At 38.1% G+C, this 20,397-nt stretch overlaps 1 protein-coding gene across 1 annotated transcript; it reads right to left on the reverse strand.

The window, feature by feature from the left end:
• Positions 1–15,440: 15,440 nt before the first annotated feature.
• Positions 15,441–20,239, reverse strand: K441DRAFT_650860 (uncharacterized protein). Its single transcript, XM_067647101.1, has 4 exons — positions 19,795–20,239; positions 15,997–19,741; positions 15,834–15,938; positions 15,441–15,784 (listed from the first exon to the last, which is right to left on the reverse strand). The coding sequence occupies exons 1-4, from the start codon at positions 20,159–20,161 to the stop codon at positions 15,661–15,663; spliced, it is 4,341 nt and encodes a 1,446-aa protein (XP_067509623.1). The 5' UTR covers positions 20,162–20,239; the 3' UTR covers positions 15,441–15,660.
• Positions 20,240–20,397: the final 158 nt, after the last annotated feature.

The following is a 20,397-nucleotide window of genomic DNA, read 5'->3' on the forward strand; positions in this document are numbered from 1 at the left end:
ACCATCTAAGCTTCCTCTAAGCGTTTAGCATACTATTAGGCCTTACTATAGAATAGCTTCTCTTATATAGTCTAGGGTTCTTCTAGCCTTTTCCTGTTAAAGCTTATATGGGGTAAGTATCCTATTTCTAGCTAAATTGGGGCAAACCCTATAGAGTTATAGGGTAAGGTTACTTAGGCGTAGTCCATTAAAGGTAGTAGTTTAAACTAGTTATTCTAGAAGTAGTTAATAAAGGGCCTAAGCCTCTAGTTTATGTACTAATTTATAATCTCTGTCTAACCGCCTATTTAAGGGTAGTAAGCCGTAGAAAGCTTTAGCTTAATGCCTAAGATCTAGGTAAACTTGTTCTAGAAGGCTAATATAAACTATAGCCTATAATTAGATATAATAGTATTTAATAGTCTATAAATTTAGTAGACGTAGTGGATATATAGCCGGGCTGCTTCTTTAATATTAATGTTTTTATAATAGGGGATTAAAAACAGGCGTTTACTAAAGCGGTTAACTATAACTATAACTATATTATATCCGCTACGGTCTATAGGCAGCTTATAAAAGTCTATAAAGATATACTACTAAGGGCGCTCTAGTATTAGGAGTGGCTTAAGTAGTCCTAGGGTTTTATCCTATAGGGTTATAGCTCTTTAGCAGTCCCCACAGTTCTGTATATATTAGTTAATATCTATAACTATTCTTAGCTAGTAATAGTAGCTATTAATAATTTTACGGGTTTTATTTTTACTAGGGTATATTATAGAAACTTAATAATAAGCTTTACGGATTAGTTTAGTTTATAAGTTATTAATATTAGGGACTATAAGCCGCTCCTAGTATAGGAGCAATCCTTCCTCTATTTTAAAATTAGAGGTTTTTTTTACAGCTTAGTTATAAAGGGCCTTTAGGGCATTAGGCGTGCGGTTTATAGTTAAAAGGCAACTAATTAGCCCTATTAGTTTATCTAAGGACTCCTTTATTAGTGCTAGCTTATTTTACTAGAAGTCTAGCTCCCTAAGAATCTACAGGTTAAGCTATTTAGGGTAAAGAAAGGCGCGCGTCTAGTATTAGGGCTTTAGCTTATCCTAGGGTCCTATATCTTATTCTCTTTAGGTTAAGGTATTAGCCTTAGAATTTTGCTTACTAGAACGATATATAATTATTAAAAAAATTATAAAAGTATTTTAGCCTATTAGGCTTGCTATTTAATAAGCTCTGTTATAGTTATAAAGTACTCTAAGGCTTTATAATCTATATATATCTTAATCTAGAAGTTTATACCTTTAAGCTCTATATACTATTAGGATAGTAATTAAATAATAGCTAGTATTTCTTTGTTATATACTTTATAGTTATACTTAGCTAGGTTTATTATTTTAAGAAGAAGGTAATAAGGTACTATTCGCTATCCGGATATAGCTATAATAGAATTCCCGCTATAACCCTATTAGAAGCATCCGTTTCTAGCATTAATTTAAGGTCTAGGTTATAGTAATAAAGAATTAGGGAAGAGATAAGCCAATCTTATATCTCTTTAAAGGCCTTTATATAGTTATTATTAAAGATAAAAGGCGTGTCTTTTCTAGTTAGTTAAATAAGAGGTTTTACTATAATTCCGTAATTGCGGATAAACTAGTAGTAGAAGTTATAAAAGTTAAGGAAGGACTAGATCCCTTTTACTATATAAAGGGGCTTCTAGTTATAGATTACCTTTACCTTTTTAAAGTTAACCTTAATTTCTTCCGTAGTTATAATAAACCTAAGGTACTTTATACGTTTTACCCTAAACTTATATTTTTTAATATTAACTTATAAGCCTATATTTATAGTCTCTCTAAAACCTTCTTAATATAAACTTAATACTTAAGTTTATTATCTAAGTATATAAGAATGTTATCTAGGTATACTATATAGAATTTATCTAGGTAATTAAAAAGAACGTTATTTATATACCTTTAGTATATAGCTAGTCCGTTTATTAGTCTAAAAGGAAGAACTTTATATTTATAAGAGCTATAATAGGTACGAAATATAGTTAAATCTTTAAATATAGGGTCTATCCTAATTTAGTAAAAAGCTTAATAAATATTAAGTTTAGTAAAAATCTTTACCTAGCTTAGATATGTAAGGGTCTTATTAATTAGAGGAATAAGATACTAATCCTTTTAAGTAATAGCGTTTAGCTTTTAATAGTTAATGTAAAAGTAAAGGCTTCTATTAGGCTTTTTTATAAATAGAATAGGGGAAGTAAAAGGGGCTTAACTTAGCTCGATAAACCCTTTATCTAGGTTATTAATTAAGTACTACTTTATTACTTTTAGCTTATCTATTAATTATTAGTAAAGGGGGCTATAACCTAGCAAGTTATTAGCTTTTAATTAAATCTTATAATTATATATCTGGTAAAGGGGTAACTTATCTAAAGCCGCCTTTAAAAATATATCCTTATGATTTGTATAAATAGTAAAAAGAAGGTATTTAACTAGTTCCTTATCGGTTTCCTTAGCTAGCTCTTCCTCCCTATTATTAATAATTTAGTTAATCTTATATAGGCTCATTATAAAGACCTTATTATCCTTTTAGTATATATTAAAGTAGAACGCTATAGTATTAATTATAGTAATATCTATAGCGAGGGGGTTATATAATAATAGAGGTATACGTAACTTTAGGGACTTTTAGGGTGCTAGCGTTATTATTACTCTTTTTAGCTCCTATTATATCTTTTAGAGGTTATTACTTATATCCTATTAATGCGTTCTTTTCTATACCTGTTAAATCTACATAATTTAGATATTATCTATGTTACTATTTATCTTACTTCTATATACAGAGTCCTCTTTAAATATAGCGCTTTAAAAGAGTATCTTTATTAATATAGAGTTCTTTCTAGCTTTATAGCGGGCGTTTTTTTTTAAGTAAAGGCTAGGTTATAGGCCCAGATATTTTACTAATAGGTAGGGTCAGCCCTTACGGCTAGTATCTTACGGTTAGTTTGGATTTCCCTAATAAAGGAGGGCAACCTTAGTTTATCCTCCGGCTAGACAAACTATCTTTATTATACGTTTAACTAAATATTAAAATAGGATATCTATTTTTATTTAAGGATTATATTATAGGACCCTAGGTCTAAGATACAAAAAAAGATACTATATTAGCGTTATCTGTTAAGAGCGATATATAACTTTAAGATATAGGTAATAGGCTAACCAGCTTAGCCGTTATAGCCTTTTACCTAAACAGGCTTCTCTAGTTAGATAGCTTCTATATTTAGAAACCTAGCAATTTTTTTTTTTTTAGGTCCGTTGTATTATATTACATACAATACTACGCATGCAGCCTCTAGGCTATAGCGCTATAGTTCTATATATATAAATCCTTTCTAGGCAGCTTAATATATACTAGTAGCTATATCCTAGTAGTTTATAAACCCCTAAGCTAGGAGTTTATAGTTCCTTAGTAAACTAAGTTACTACAACTACTAGGGAATAAGAAAACGGTAGGAAAAACTATAAGAAATCCTAACACCTGTCCCTGTCCTTTTGCAATTTATTTCTATTCTTTTACTCTCTAATATCTTTTTTAAAAGCCTAGTAGAAGTTACCTCCTTCTAAAATCCTATTTATTTTATTTTATTCTTCTATAAAACCTTCTAAGCTAGTACTACCTACTAGCCTAGCTGCTTTAAGGACCTTATAGTCTTTACTATTAATAAAGTAGTTTTCTTTACAGTTAATATAAAGAGGGGTAGTATGCTTATAGGGCTTACCTGTTGTTATATAGGTAGAATAGGAGTGGTCTTTAGATAAATATACAGCCGTATAAAATCTATAGGCTCTAGTAGAGCATCTATCTCCTATATGGCTAAATTTTTAGCAGCTAGTGCACTGCGTTATAAGAAAGACTTTAAGGTATTTTACTACCTTAGTAGCTATACCTGCAATTAATATCTCTTTTTACTTAAGGATTTCTTATCTTTTTTCCTCGCTCTTTATAGTAAAAACTATAGAGCTAAATCTGGTTTATAGATTGTGTCTTTTTATACTAGATAAGATCTATCTAGGTAGTCCTTATATTCTTATAGGATTAAAGGTCTTAATTTTTTTTCTTTTAGAAGCTTAGAGCCTCTCTCTCCTAGAAAAGGTAGGGTAGGAACCCTATAGGCTATAATTTAAACCTAAGGTTCTAGTTTTTGTTCTCTTTAAAAGGTAAAGCAGTTATGCTAGATATCCTTATATTTAACTAGGAAATCTATATTATACTCTTCTATAGTTATAAGGAGAATATTTTATTTTCCTTTAGTTCTAGCTATAGACGCTAGTACTAGCTTTTCTACTTGCAGTTTTAATATAAATAGTTAGTTAACTTTGTTCCGTATAAAAAAGGTATTTAAAAGTTAGTCCTTTTCGTCTGTAATTAGGACTAGCTTCCTTTCTTATAGCTACTTTTTCTTACTTTTAGTAAAAGTAGAACTTCTACTAGAAGGAGAAAAGGTAAAAGGTAGTAGTAGTGATAATAAGGAGGGTAGAGAGGACGAAGAAGGGAGGTCCCCCCTTAGCCTCTCTATATAAGTTTTTTTAGTAAAAGCTACCTCCTTACGGAGAGCTCTTACTTCTTCTACTAGTCCTTTTAGGATATTATTTACCTTCTCTTTTTCTTTTTCTTCTTCTTCTTCTTCTTCTTCTTGTATAAAGGGATTTTCTCCTAATAGGATACTTTGTGTATAGTACACTAGCTATTTAACTTATTCTTTTATTTCTTCTCTTTCTTCTTCTTCTTCTTCTAGCCCTTTATAGGCCTAGGTTAGGCTTTCTAAAGTAAATCTTAGATATTATTTTAGAGAAAAGGAATAGGAAGGCGTATCAGCCGTACTATCCGTAGTAGTCGTTAATTTTATTATCTTTTTTACAGGTTTTTGGTTTTCTTTTTTAGGAGACGACTAAGGATATCCTCTTTTTTCTCCTGTCCTAAATAGGCCAGGAGGAGGAAAAGGAGAAGAAAAGGTAAATATAGACTCTTTATCACTTATTTCTATAGGGGGTTTCTTTTTTTTTAACCTATTAGGCCTTGGCATTTTATATCTTATAGGGGGGTTTTCTAGTTTTTACTATCCTTATACCCTTTCTCCTTACTAATCTTACTAGAAGATTTCTAGGGAGATTAGGCTAAAAGGTAGTAGAAAAACTAGCTCCTATTTTATAGTTTTAGTATTAGTGGTAGTAGTAGTAGTTTTAGTATTTCTGTCTATGCCTTGCTTATAAGCTAAGACCACTCTTAAAGAAATTTTTCTATTAGGAAAAGGGGGTAAAACGACAAATAAATCCACCTCTAGCTTGCTAGGTAGTAGGAATTAGGTTTTAAAAGTTGGAAAATCGATTGTTTTTAATAGTAAGATGGGTATGCGTAAGTTTTGGAGTATGGCGCTACCTTTTAGTAAGGTTGCATGTGCGGTGTTTTTTTTATTATACGTAGTATAATACAATGGATATTTATAAAAAAATTAAAAATTAAAAATTAATAATTAACTAAGTTCGTATAGTACTAAGTTGGAGCAATATATAAAGGTCAACAATAATTATACACCCCTTAAATGATATGCGTACACCCCTATCCAAACAGCTTAGATCCTTCCACTTTAAGTTAAAATGTTACGTATGTTTGACTTATTTACACCCAAATTACAAAAATTAAAGTGTTAAATACAACACCTATAATACATTTAAGATCTAAGTTAACTGGTGGGGGTAGACTACGGAGTACTTTACGAGGCGCTATAAGAACTAGATGGGTGCTGCTGCTTCTACTTAACGTCTATAGATTGCCCCTACGGCACGCCCGCGACTGCGTCCGGCCCGCGCCCGGGTAGTACAGCTAGTGTTTCGCCCGCATGCCAAGAGCTCCCGCTAAGTAGGGTTATTAATGCGATTTATAGAGCCACTTAGGCGACCGCAACGACGCTTTATAACTGTAGGCTCTTAGAGGGCAAATGCGAAGTATTAATTTAAGTGTGGGCGCGTGGTGTTGTTTTCGCGATTTAAGTGTAAATAAGTTAAACACACGTGATATTCTAACTTGAAGTGGAAGGATTTAAACTTATTTGGGTAGGGGGTGTATGCATATCAATTGGGGGGTGTACGCGTATCATTTAGGGGGTGTATGATTATTGTTGACCTATATAAAAAAGCTAAGTATATTGGTAAATTATTGTCCCCTATTAATGGCCTCAATAGTTAGTAGTTAACGTAATTAGCGCGCAGTTAAGGGCATTTGGCAACTTAACCGACTAGCCAATATTGTATTTTTTTAACACGCAGCCTATAGGGCTACTTTAACCTTTACCGCATATGCAACCTTACCAAAAGGTAGCGCCACACTTCAAAACTTACGCATACCCATCTTACCATCAAAAACAATCGATTTTCCAACTTTTAAGACTTAATTCCTACTGTCTAGCAAGCTAGAGGTGGATTTATTTATCGTTTTACCCCCTTTCCCCTAACAGAAAATTCTTCTTAGGGGTGGTCCTAGCTTATAAGCGAGGCANNGANAGGAANACNAAAACNAAATACNAANACCACGNAATATAGAGGCTAGATTTTCTANTANCTTTTAGCCTAATCTCCCCAGAAATCTTCTAGTAGGATTAGTAAGGAGAAAAGGTATAAGGATAGTAAAAATTAGGAAACCCCCCTATAAGATATAAAATGCCAAGGCCTAATAAGTTTAAAAAAAAACCTCCTATAGAAATAAGTGATAAGGATTCTATATCTACTTTTTCTCCCCCTTCTCCTTCTCCTGGCCTATTTAGGACAGGAGAAAAAAGAGGATATCCTTAGTCTTCTCCTAAAAAAGAAAACCAAAAACCTGTAAAAAAGATAATAAAACTAATAACTACTACGGATAGTATGCCTAGTATACCTCCCTCTTCCCTTACTCCGGAAGAATATCTATGCGAGGCTTTAAGAAGCCTAATCTAGGCCTATAGAGGGCTAGAAGGAAAAGAATAAAAAGAATAAGTTAGGTAGCTAGTGGACTATACACAAAATATCCTAATAGGAAAAAACCGCTTTGCAAAAGAAGAAGAAGAGGTAAAAGAGGTCCTAAAAGGACTAGTAAGAGCTCTCCATAAGGAGGTGGCTCCTATTAAAGAAACTTACACAAAGAGGCTAAAGAAGGGCCTCCCTTCTTTATCCTCCCTACCTTCCTTATTATCGTCTACCCCTCCTTCCTCTAGTAGGGTAACTAGTAGCATGCCTAGCTCTAGCTCTACCTTTACTAAAAGTAAGAAAAAGCAGCTATAAGAAAGGAAGCTAATCCTAATTATAGACAAAAAGGACTAATTCTTAGATATATTCTCTATACAAAACAAAGTCAATTAACTATTTGCATTAAAACTATAAGTAAAAAAGCTAGTACTAGCGTCTATAGCTAGAACTAAAGGAAAATAAAATATTCTTCTTATAACTATAGAAAAGTATAATATAGATTTCCTAGTTAAATATAAGGAGATCTAGTATAACTACTTTACCTTTTAAAGAGAACAAAAATTAGAACTATAGGTTTAGGTTATAGCCTATAGGGTTCCTACCCTACCTTTCTTAGGAGAAGGAGGCTCTAAGCTTCTAAAAGAAGAAATTAAGACCTTTAATCCTATAAGGATACAAGGACTACCTAAATAGATTTTATCTAGTGAAAAAAGACACAATTTATAGACTAGATTTGGCTCTATAGTTTTTACTATAGAGAACGAAGAAAAAAGACAAGAAATCCTTAAGTAAAAAGAGATATTAATNGNAGGTACAGCTACTAAGGTAGTAAAATACCTCNAAGTCTCTCCTACTACGCAGTGCACTAGCTGCCAAAAATTTGGCCATATAGGAGACAGATGCTCTACTAGAGCCTATAGATTTTATATAGCTGTATATTTATCTAAAGACTACTCCTATTCTACCTGTATAATAATAAGTAAGCCCTGCAAGTATACTACCCCTCTTTGCATTAACTGTAAAGAAAACTACTTTATAAATAGTAAAGATTGCGAGGTTCTAAAAGCAGCTAAGCTAGTAAATAATACTAGCTTAAAAGGTTTTATAAAAGAATAAGACAAAATAAATAGGATCCTAGAAGGAGGTAACTTTTACTAGGCTCTTAGTAAAAAGATATTAGAGAGTAAAAGAACAGAAATAAATTGCAAAAGGATAGGGATAGGTGTTAGAATTTCCTATAGTTTTTCCTACCGTTTTCTTATTCCCTAGTAGTTATAGTACCTTAGTGTTTTATTAAGGAGCTATAAACCCTTAGGGGTTTATAAACTACTAGGATATAGCTACTAGTACATATTAAGCTGCCTAGAAAGGATTTATGTATATAGAACTATAGCGCCATATCCCAAGGCTGCATGCGCAGTATTGTACGTAGTATAATACAATCGGATATAAAAAAATTAATAAATAAATAAAGCACGCAGCCTACGCGTAGCCTACGCGCAACCTACGCACAACCTGCGCATTTAGCAACTATAATTGTATATAGAGCCATCTACCTCTTTTATACCAATAGTATAAATAAAGGCTACTTTAAAGCCATTTATAAGGCTAGTAAGGCAAATTATATATACTTCTTTATATAATCTATATATATAGCTAAAAAGTAGCTACTAAGAGTAGTAGATATAGACCTATCTATATTTACCTACCTATTTATATCTACCTACCCATTAGTATCTACCTACCTATCTATATTTACTTACCTATCTGCATTTACTTACCTATTTGTATCTACCTACCTATCTATATCTGCCTACCCGTTAGCATCTGTTTGTTCGCGCCTACTTGTCTACACTACCTTAATTCGATCGATCGATTGAATCATTTATAGTTTTCGCTAGCTAGTTGTTATCGTCTGGCTCTGGCGACGGTGGTCTGGCTCTGGCGACGGTGGTCTGGTTCTGGTAACGGTGGTCTAGTTTTAGCGACGGCCGTCTGGTTCTGGCGACGGTTATCTAGCTCTAGCGACGGTGGTCTAGTTCTGGTGACGGTCGTCTAGCTTTAGCGATGGTCGTCTGGTTCTGGCGACGGTCGTTTAGTTCTGGCGACGGTTGTCTGGTTCTGGCGACGGTCGTCTAGCTCTGGCAACGGTCGTCTGGTTCTAGTAATAGTAGTCTGGTTCTAGTAACGGTTATCTAGTTCTAGCGATAGTCGTCTAGTTCTAGTAACGGTCCTCTGGTGGCTGCTATTTTAGTGCCTCCCTAGATAGGGAGGATGTAAGGAAGGAAGGAAAGGTAAAAAATAAGGATATAGGGCAGAGGCATGTGTAGAGGCTATTGGGAATATAGCGGGGACCCAATGCAGAGCTTTGTGTAGAGCCTCCGTACGTAGAGCTTCGCGTAGAACCCCGTGCAGAGTCTCTGTACGTAGAGCTTTATATAGAGCTTTATACAGAGCCTCTATATATAGCGCTTTGTGTAAAGCTTCGTGCAGAGCCTCATATAGAGCTTTATATAGAGCCTTGTATAGAGCCTCTATACGTAGAGCTTTATATAGAGCTTTATGTAGAGCCTTATATAGAGCCTTATGCAAAGCTTTATATAGAGTGAAAGAATTTGCTAAAAAAGGATGCTAGCAGATATCCTTATATATAGATTATCTAATAATAATAATTCATTGCTTAACGTCCGATTTGGATCCCTATTGGGCCCACGCGGACTACTCCTTATTTACATATAGGAAGAAAACTCAACTTAAGAAAGACTTAACTTAAGAAAACCCCGTGATCTATCTCCCTGCCTCTTGGGACTCGCCTATAAGGCGCCTGCGAGGCGCCTACGAGTCACCTATAGTGCTCCTACTACCTTACTTTTTAACCTCCTTGGGAACCACTGCTGCCGTAACTAGCCTACGGACGCGCTAGTATTATATACTTTACTCTGCTACTATAGAGTTATTAGGGGGCACCCATTGCTCGCCCCCCCGCCCTTTATTATTATTTCCTTTATAACCTAAAACTGGTTTAGTATATTTTAGCTAATAAGCCACTAGGTAACCGCCTTAAGGCCTTTTTATATTAAGAGCAGTGTCTTATAGTTCTCTGTGCCAGCTACTAAGAGCATTACTTCTTAGTTAGTGCGTAAGGGGCATAACAGTATTACGTGTTTTAGTATCTATCTTAGCCAGCCACATTTATATCTTAGGCTACCTACTAGGACACCCACCCAGTAGAGCTAGTCTTTTAGTCCTATTATTCCTATTCTTAAGAGNNTTACTATTATATTTTCTGCCTTTATTAGGCCTTCTTGGAGCCCTAAGGTATTTACCCCCTATGGCGTTAACCATGCTATAGCTTGGGTTCCTCTTACCTTAGTTAGCCTCTATACCTTTAACTCCCATATACCTCTCCAGCGTTAGTCTAGCTAGTATTGCATTACGGTAGATAGTTTCCTAGCGTTCTTTTATGCTCTACTTTGGCTCCTTTCTCTCTCTTACTATTATCCTTACTGGCCTCTTACGCGTCTCCCTTCCTCCTCTATATGGGCCTGGGCCCTAAAGTAGTACCATTCTTCTTCTGCTTTCTTTACCTGTTTCTCTAATATATCTTCCCTACTTTGGGGTTATTGGTTTGTTCTCCTACAAGGCGCCCTAGGGTCCCTCTATAGTTTATTTAGGCGTGTCTTAATATACTTTATAATATTAGAGTTACGTTCCTTTTGCGCCCTTTATATTGCAGCGGCTTTAATATATAGTTATAGGGGGGGAATATTAGCTTCCTTCTTAAGCAGAGCTGTGGCCGTTCGCTTATATCCGCCTATTATACTCCAGAGGCAGGCTGTTTGGACCTTTTGGAGTGGTTTAAGGAGCGATTTAGGGGGGCCTTTCTCAGATTCTCCAATGGCCCAGATACTAGACCCATACGTCATGGTTAGCCGCTATAGATTATCTATAATACATATTAGTATACGCTGTTGCTATTATAATTAGGTATATTAGAGGTGCTAAATTATAACTACTTTACTCTTTTTTACCCTAGCCTAAGCAAGTATAAAGGTTTAAAAACTCTATTAAACGCGGCGGAGTATATTAGCTACCTATTATAGCTTAAATTATAGACACTACCATTCCCTAGAGCTTATATTATATTAATTATAAATAAAAAAGGATTTATTAGAGAAAGGCTAAAGAGCGTTAATAGCGTTGCTATTAAGCTTATTATTAAAATAGTTTATATTACTATTAGAATATTTATCTAAGTATCCATTAAGGTGTCTATTAAGAGGTAAAGAGGACTAATAGGGGTACTAGATAAAGGATATTATAAATTATTAAATAGGGGCATATATAAAGCCGGTAACGTCTATTATTTCTTAATTAGATAAAGTAAATAAATAGCTTTTAATTAATTCCGATTATAAATATTTTAGAGTTAATTTAGGGTATAAGATATAGCGTTATATAGAAGAGTTATCGCCCAATAAAAAATATTAAGTTCTTGTATAAAGGGCGCCTATAAGCTCTTAGACCCTTAAAAAGAAATTCTTTTTAGTATAATCTAATTAGTCTAGGAGTTTACAGGAATCTATAGGACTAGGGTAAGGTGATCTTATTGGCTCAGGGGTTCGCAGGGCTCCACAAGCGCAGCACCACGCCGTGGCGCAATTTCTTCCCGGGGGTCTGATTTATGGGACAACTCTTCACCTTAGTTTTCTGAGCGTTGCGAAAGCCATCTGCTACCTGCGCTGCCAAGACGTCGTGTCTGGTGGCCAGTGTATCTCTTAGGTTTGGGATGAAGCTGAAAAGGACCAGGGGTCTTAACGATCACGGGATTCTTATCGATAAAATAATCGTAATCGCTAAGAATCGTGCGTAGAATCGCGATAATCGTTAAGCCACACAGCTAAGCCACAGTTCAGCCATAGCTATTTTATTAATAAGACCCTTGCCTGAGTATTTATACTAATCTATATATATACAGCTGTCACGGAGCTCACCCGTAATACCTCGTTTCCACCTACCCTGCCGTTTTCTGCCATCCTTAGCGTTAGAAGTTGCCTGCTGGCAACTTAAAGCTATAAGGACTATTCTCGGAAGCCTTCCTAAACATTACCTTATATAGAGGTTTATTTCTACCCTTTTGAGATACTACTTCTATACTAGCTTTTTAAATACTTAGTTTTTTTAATATTCTCTAGTCCAAGTGATATTCTTTCCTATGTAATCGTATGACGTCCTCTAGAAAATACCCTCTCTGGCTTATTGCTTATAGCAGGAATTAAAAGAATTTTAATTGCAAATTATAAAAGAAGGGGCCATCTCTTTTGTTGCTGATCCTAGCACTACCACTAAAGTGCTAGCTGGCTTTAAATATTGTATAATACTTCAGAACAGTAATTATCGTACTTATCTTTATCTTTATTCACTCTAACGTTATTTCTAAGCCCTTCTAGAATCTAATTATACTTATTAAAAGGCTTCTGTTTTTAGAGAAGATTGCTTCTAATATAATTGTACGGTATTTTGGCTTAATAAGTCTTTTTATATTACTCCTAAAACTCTTTAACCTTTTATAAGGCTGGCGTCTGCTAGGCCTTCTTCTAGTTCGCTTTAATATATCTTATATAATAGGTAGGATAGAGGACAAGTGTGGCAGTATAGAGGGGTAAATTATCTGTATACTAGTAGTATAAAGTATACTTTTTCTAGCAACGTTAAATTCGAGTAATTAAGTCTTTATTCTTTTTATAGGTAATAAGAGCACGCTTAATATATATAAGAAGAATATCTATAGTAAGGAGAACTTAATTAATTCGTACGGAATTACCTTGTGTCTTAAGGGTCGCTTAATAGAAAAGTTTTAGAAAGGAGTGGATCGTATAAAGGTTTACCTAGTTTTATGGCAAAAGTATATTATCCTTAAGAGCTTTTAGGTTCTTCTTTACGTACTTATTAACTTTTAACTCCACTTTAAGCGCTATATTAAGAAGGCTAAACTAGGAATTCTATCTCGTATAATTATCTAGCGGAATTATTCTTCTAATAATTTGCTTAAACTTAGCCGTATAACCTATAGAAGCACAGCTATAGACGGCGATATTATAGAGCTTTCTAAGTACTCCCATGGCTTAAAAAGTCTGCTCTTTCTTCTTTCTTTCTTTCTTTCTTATTAAGATCTATTCCGTTTATCTTATCTTCTTTATATAACTTAATTATAGAAATATTAATTACTCCTTAAAAAAGAAAGTCCTAGATAGTAAGGTTAATAATATACCCTTAGCAACGAATTTGTTAGATAGATAGATCCTAATAAATATTCTAAAGAGCTATAAAATTAGAGATCGTATAATAGAGAGTGTTATTTATTCTAGAATTATCTGTAATAAGAGCTCTAAGTTTATATATAATCCCGTATTCCTAGAGGACTAAAAGAAAAGTATCCTATTAGTTATCTCTACTGTGTCCTAAAACTATATAAAGAGTAAGAAGATATTTTCTTAGCTCTTTTTAGTCGTCTATAAAGTAAGCGCAGATTATAAAAAGGAGGTAATTATTTGGAGATGTCTAGATATTAATTAAGATATAAATCTAAGTAAGGGCCAACTATAACTTCTTTCATATAACATCCTTCTAGTTTATAAATAATTCCTTAATATATAAAACAACTATTATAGGCGCTGTTAGAAGGATACTAGGCTTAATTAATTTTGGATTTAAGGCTTTACAGAGAATATAGAATTCTGGCCATTATACTATACTAGAGGGGAGGTTTTGTATAACAATTAAATTTATAAGTGCCTGGTTTAGAATATCCTTATTTAGGATCTTCTTTAGGACTATAGATTTAATCTTAGTTATATAAACGTCTAACTTTATTACTTTAGTATAGAGTTTAGTAAGCCGTTAATATGTTTCTCCTTTTATATAATTTTCCTAAGCATTATATTTAATTTAATGCTTGCTAAAAAGATAGTTCCGAAGGTTGGTTATTAAGGGATAACCATTCTCTTCTATTTCGTCTGGATAGATCCTGCAGTAGTATAATAACCGCCTATTCTTTCTCTTTGGTTTATCCTCGTACGGGTTACGGCAATATTTATAAACTAGAGATGTCTTTTTACGAGAGTATTGGGTTTTTAAGGATATAATTAATGGAGTAAGAAGGGATAAATCTAAGTTAGAAGCCATTTTATACAAATAGAACTTAAAATGTAAGGATATTGGGGTTGGAATTTTATTATGGGAATGCCAAGAATAATCGCGATCGCGATTCGATTATCGCGATTCTGGAATTCTTATTGATAAGACCATAATCGGATCTAATCGCGATAAGATTTAATCGTTAAGACCCCTGAAAAGGACTCTCGAACGATGTCTGTACCGGACTATCGACTGAATACAGTCGTCGCCGCTGTGAGCGCAAGCCCTCCGACATTTGAAAAACCACTTCTTATCTGTCTGAATCCAAGGTATTCAATCAGTGGAAAGTAATTATTGGGTGGCCTAGTCCAAGATTGCCGTTACGGCTGGTCTCTTGCTATCCTCTGCTCATCTCTGGCAGAGCCATTTCTTCAGATCTGTTGTTTTCCGAACCGCAAACATCCATGGCTCAACTACGGGAATACAATAGATGATCCTGACCTTGAAAATCAGTCTCTGATGGCTAGGCAGGTTCGGCGAGCAAAGAACGGATGCGAGTTGCTAAAAGATAATTACAATAGCATTTTCGAGAAAGGTTCTCAGTCCTGTGGAAGCTCTGCCATTGCGACTATCAACTTTCTATTAGATGCTTTTATCGCCTTCGCCACTGAAGTGGTAGTGGGGGTGCTCTCGGAGAACATGGCTACTAATAAAACCGCCATTTTATCGTGATCTTGAATTTGAGCTGGTGCCGCACGATTTAAATCTTCCTTATTGAAAGATGGACTTTCCGAGCGGAAGACGTTGTAGTATTGGCTATTTTCTGGTCGTTGCAGCTCTTCGGTAGCTCCTGCTGCTAGACGATGTTGTCTAGACCCACCTGAAACTGTCTCCCGTAGCTTAAACCCCCCCTTATCCCTATCATATAAAAAGCTCTTCACCAAAGCTTCTACTCTCCTTCTCAGCTCCTTTAATTCGGTTACGTGCACCTGCAATGCCATCCGGATTAGAGAGGGTTTGATTAAAATGTGGGAATGCATGGTCACAGAGCCTTGACCCTATTGATTCTATTGGCCAGCCCTTATCGATAACGGTAGGACGAAATGCACCAGGGGGAGGGATATTGTATACCTGGGCCCATGACGCGGTACTGTGGTTGGCGGCAATAAAGAGGGTGAGGCATGTTATGGCATGCAGTCTGGGCAAGGGGATGGAGTAGGAGAAGTGGGCAAAGTCGATGGCGTTGTTGAAGTTTCTAATCTGAAGGCGATTTGCGGCCGGGCGGCACCTAAGTTAACGGCTAAGCATCACATCCGCAGAGTTATCGGATAATCGGATTATTTAGTGTTTAGTATAACTTTACGGTTGGCCCAAAATATTCAACAAAACCCCCACGTCGCTATTTCTTCCTACAATAGGCCGTTGAATAAGACGCAATATCTTACTAGTTCGTTACTCACATCTGTCCTGTGTAACATTCTATTCTGTCTTATCATCAAATGAACGAGTGTGAGACATTAGATGATGACATTAGGTAATGACATCAGTCCAGCGCCGGCGGCGGCAAGCGCATGTCGACATCGTTATCGTCCGGCGGTTCGTCCAAAAAAGCGTCCGGCACCTTTTCTGAGAGATTTATTGCAACAAAAGATTTGGGCAGTTTGACACTGCGGTACAACGTCAGCATATACTTTCACAGAGGGCGAGGATACCGACGTATGAAACTTCGCGCGCAGAGTCTCTAGCACTTCTTTCCAGTCGTGGTGTGCTGTTAGGCTTCGGCGAGGCGAAAACCCAATCATGTGCTTTGAATCGAGTTGCCTGGCAGAGTTAGAAAATGCTGGTTCGCAGGAAAAGGACAAAGGTATTTAGGACTTACACGTCTAATGGGGCGAAGGTGTGGCAACCCGGCGAGAGCGTGATGCGAATACTGTAATTGAAGGAATTTGGCTCGTGCTCTTGTGTCGTATTCTGTGATTCATACAGCTCAAAGCCTATCTGTGAGAGATAGTCAAGTTCGGGGATAGCATTGCGCTCAATCTTTGTCTTGATGCCACCCTCGAGAATGCAATTTAGTAGAGTATAGATATGCGACTCTTTCGTGAAATAGAAGAAGCATTTGGCACCGTCTGATGCTTGAAGCTCTTCCAAGTCTTCGACAATTTCTCGGAGCAAAGGGAGAGATGTCAGAAGTCCAATCTCCAACTTCTCGTTGTTATTAATCCCATACTCTTGCGGGCCGATGTAGTCAAAGAGGACTTTGGAAAGTCGATACAACTCGCGCAACTTCACAAGCCGGGCGTCCACCTTAGCCTTTGATGCTGCATTCCCAACGCCAGTGTAGAGCGCGAAATATGATTTGTGGGGGTGGACAGGGGGAGTGGTCTTAATAGGAGCGGGTGCAATCTCTGATCGACGCCGGAAGCCCATCCGTTGTGCTATGTTGGACTTCTCTGCCGGTTTTTCTGCGCCTCCCTGATCTTTCTGGTCTGCCTTGGCCTTTAAGTTAGGAGAGCCTGGATGATTATTGATTTTGATATCAACCGGAGACGAAGTTGAGGGACCGTCTGCGATGGAATTCTCTTCTAGAAAGCTTGCATCCGGTGTGAAAACCCATTGGAGGAATTGTCGATTATGTAGTGCGTCGAATTTCATGGTATCATAAAGCTCAGAGATCTTGCTTGGATCAACTTTGTCAGCATCGCTGAATTCTTTGAAAAGTTTTTCCCAGCGCTCTTTAAACAATTCCGAACCTTCTCCGCAACACCAGCGAGCCTGAATCGAAGACACTGCTATGATTTGGGAGAGAGCGCCAGCTATTGGTACATTGCCTGTTGGGCTTTCTTGAGGACTCGCTATTGCTGCCAAAGATGACACAGCTCCGGACTCAATTTTCTTGTAGTTGTGGTNCATGACTTTCTGATGAAACTTCATCAGATCAACTACTTGTCTAACGATAAGAAAGGGCTCTGGCATATCCCCCTTCGGCCAAGCGAACTGAAGAGGTGCTTTGTTCCCCTCGCGCAGGAGTGACTTCAGCTTTTTCTTGACTTTGTCCATCTCATCCTTGGCTGCGTTTGAATCATCGAGAAGGTCTTTCCGGATCTCGATACGATCAGCTGGGAACTCCTTTTGATCGAGAAATGCTGCAGCAAATATCTGAGCGCTTGTTGTCACTCGTCTTTCGGAGCTGCTAAATACAGACACATCGTCTAGAATCTCTCGATTAAGAAGGAGAAGATCGTTTCTGAAATTTGTTCCCAGGTCTTGGGCTTGATACCGGGCTGAGTGCGTTGGCTCCCCTCCCCATTTGATGATCAGCTGCAATTTGTCTAGAATTAGATTTTTTTCGACTGCAGCAATCCGTGATAATGTCACACCGGACATAGAATCACTTCTCTTCTGAATCCAATCGGCTGGCAATTCTGTTTCACTCAAAGGAGTGGGCGCATTCGTTGAGGCCGATGTTTTGACCTCTTCCTTCTCCATCTCTGGAGAAGACTCAACCGCCATACCTGGGGAAAGTTCATCCTTCTTTCTCTTACGAAACATAGGCTTGATTTGCACCTTTGTTCCGGGCCACCCTCCTTTCTTATTAAGGTAAATCCTCAACTCTCGTAGCTTTCTAGGATCCTCAATTCCTTCATCGATAGCCACACTAACTGCCTCACTAACACTGTGTAAAGCGGCTTCACCGATCAGAAGGACCTCTTCCTGATGGCCTTTCAATAAATCAACAAACGGCTTTGTGTGGAATGTGAATTTATGCTTTTGCTTCGGTGTTCGATCTGCGTGTCTAATAACAGATACCATTCCTTTCAATTTCCACTGTGCTTTAGATGCAGGCGGTGGCACGGCTACGATCTGATCGTCTGAGTGCGAGGCGCGTGTGCCAAGTTCGAGATCCTTGTCAGGCATAGCAGGTGGAGGGAGTAGATCAGGTCGTGATATCGGTGCGCTTGTCAATGGAGCTGTGTAAGGCTTTTCGAAACTTGGAGAAGACGTTATGGGAGTAGAGCTAAGAGAAGCTTCTGGTGACGAGGATATGTGGCCTTGACCATGACTTCGACCGGGCAAATGGGGGTGATGCGCAGCTAATCTGGACATGCTTGGGGATTTGAAAATCCCTTTCAGTGCGGATCGGTGGCTGGAGGCGGTACTTTTACGAGGAGGGGGTGTGGCCCGGTTGTTGTCTGCGCTCTGCTCTTCGGCTTCAGATGATGAAACCTTGCCTTCTCTCCGCTCCTTCCGTTCTTTCCGCTGAATCTCTTTGTTGAACATTTCCTTCAAGGTATTTGCGGCTGTATCATAGTAACTCTCATTGTCCTTCACGAAGCTCCATCCGTTGACATCAATAACATAGCTCTTTTCGCCGGTACGGAGGAGATCGAATCCACACACTCTTTGACCAAATCCTTCTGAAATATTTGATGCCATTATGGATTCTTCTTCGGTTAGTCGCGTGACATATCGAACTTCCTTGCCACTCGGATTGCGTTTGACAAGCCCATCAACCACTGGTGACTTCCTTGTCTCAGCATGACAAAATTTAGGTCCGACGGTGTATGCTTTGACGTCTTCAGCATTTTCCACATGCAGAAACTGTTCATAAATGTAACTACTGTTAGGCTCTGTAATGGATCTGGGAACATCTAGCAAGTCATCTTTTTCCGAGCTCTTATTGTTAACTTTTCTGAAAAGTCTTCTGCCGCCACCGCCGTGTTTCCTAGGGAAGTAGATGTTGATGTTATGGTCCTCGCCACTGACCGGTTTCTCAACGAAGGGTTTCGTCAACTGAACACCATCGACACTTATGGTATCACCATTATCAAGTAGTTCGACCTTCTGCGGAGGCGGTATTCCGCCTCCAGTCCCATCTTTGGGTCCTGGAAGTCTCACTCCGGTCCTCTCGTACAGTGACCTGGCAAATTCAGCTGATTGCAGGGTTGGACCGCCATCTCGATTGACCTCAACTCGCTTAGGAGTAGGAACATGAAGCTTATCGAGAATTCTGAGGCAGAGACGGCGATCCCAGAGCACTTGTTGCATTGGCAAATCATTGACGCAAAAAGGTTTTCGTAATCGAGCATAAGCAATAGCTTTGTCTAGCGGAAATCCATCTGAGAAGAAGGAAATGAGGAAGTCACAAACAGGCCAATTCTCCACGTCTTCATCAAGGATAATCTTGTCACCGAAGATGTTGACTTCAAATTCGTCGATAAGCTTCCCGAAGATATTCCTGGCCGGTTTACTTCGTGCTTTAGACTCCAAAGCACAGACACCAATTACACCCTTGTACATTTTTTTGGGTCTTAAATCCCTCGCTTCCCTGCTCCCTGGACTGCTACTCGCCCCAGTGCTCCAGCTAATTCTTCTCTGGGTAGTTGTCCTGCTTCTCGATCTCCGGTGTTGCAGCGTCCTACCCGGCTGCCCAGGTTGTGATGTGGTGGAAATTTGCGGAGCACCGAGATTGGGCGTAGGAGGTAGCCCACCATGACTTTGTTGGTCTTTTGGGAACAAGAACTGAGTGGGTGAAAGCCCCAAGCTCCCATTCTGACTTGAGGTTGTGATAGACAAAGAGGATGTGGCAGTCGTAGTGCCGGGATTGGGTACTTCTATTCTAACTGAATTCTTTGTCAGAATTACAATGGCTGAGCTTGTTCGGGAGCTGGCATACCTTCAGGTTCCGATTCTGCAACTGAGCTGGGGCCACTCTTGCCTCTTGTGCCGTTGTATATAGCAGAGCCGAGAGAGTATAATGAAGAAAACGACATGCGATTCGATTCGGTGTCTCCCTCAGACTTTGCCTGATGGAAAGCAGTATCGGGTAACATCAGAGTATGAGCAGAGGATACGCTCTTGCTGTGCGAGCCCTCTAACGTCGGTGTTGTATCGGTTTCGTCGACAGCAGATCCATTTCGCGAGGCGTCAGCTCCGTGATTCTCTTGAAGCACTCCAGCGCTTACAATGCTACTGTCAGACGTCTTGGAAAGCCTTCGAGAAGGGAATTGGCGCGCAGCCGACTTAGAAGCCGGCGGCGGCATGGAAATGCTGGCTCGTTCGACATTACGGCTGGTTGTGTTGGGTTCGCATGATCGACCTTTCCTGCTCGAGACTAGAGAAGGGCCTGGAGGTAGAAGATGCGAAGTCCTCCATGACCTTGCGCTCTCGCCGCTAGAGGTCCGAACAAGCTGCTCCATAACGTCAAAATCCCACGCCGTGAGGCTTGTGCATACGAAGCATGGGGGGACTGCTTGCTTTTTCTCGTGGGTTGTAAAAA

Source organism: Cenococcum geophilum (assembly GCF_001692895.1).
Source record: "Cenococcum geophilum 1.58 unplaced genomic scaffold K441scaffold_2, whole genome shotgun sequence".
NCBI lineage: Eukaryota > Fungi > Ascomycota > Dothideomycetes > Gloniales > Gloniaceae > Cenococcum > Cenococcum geophilum.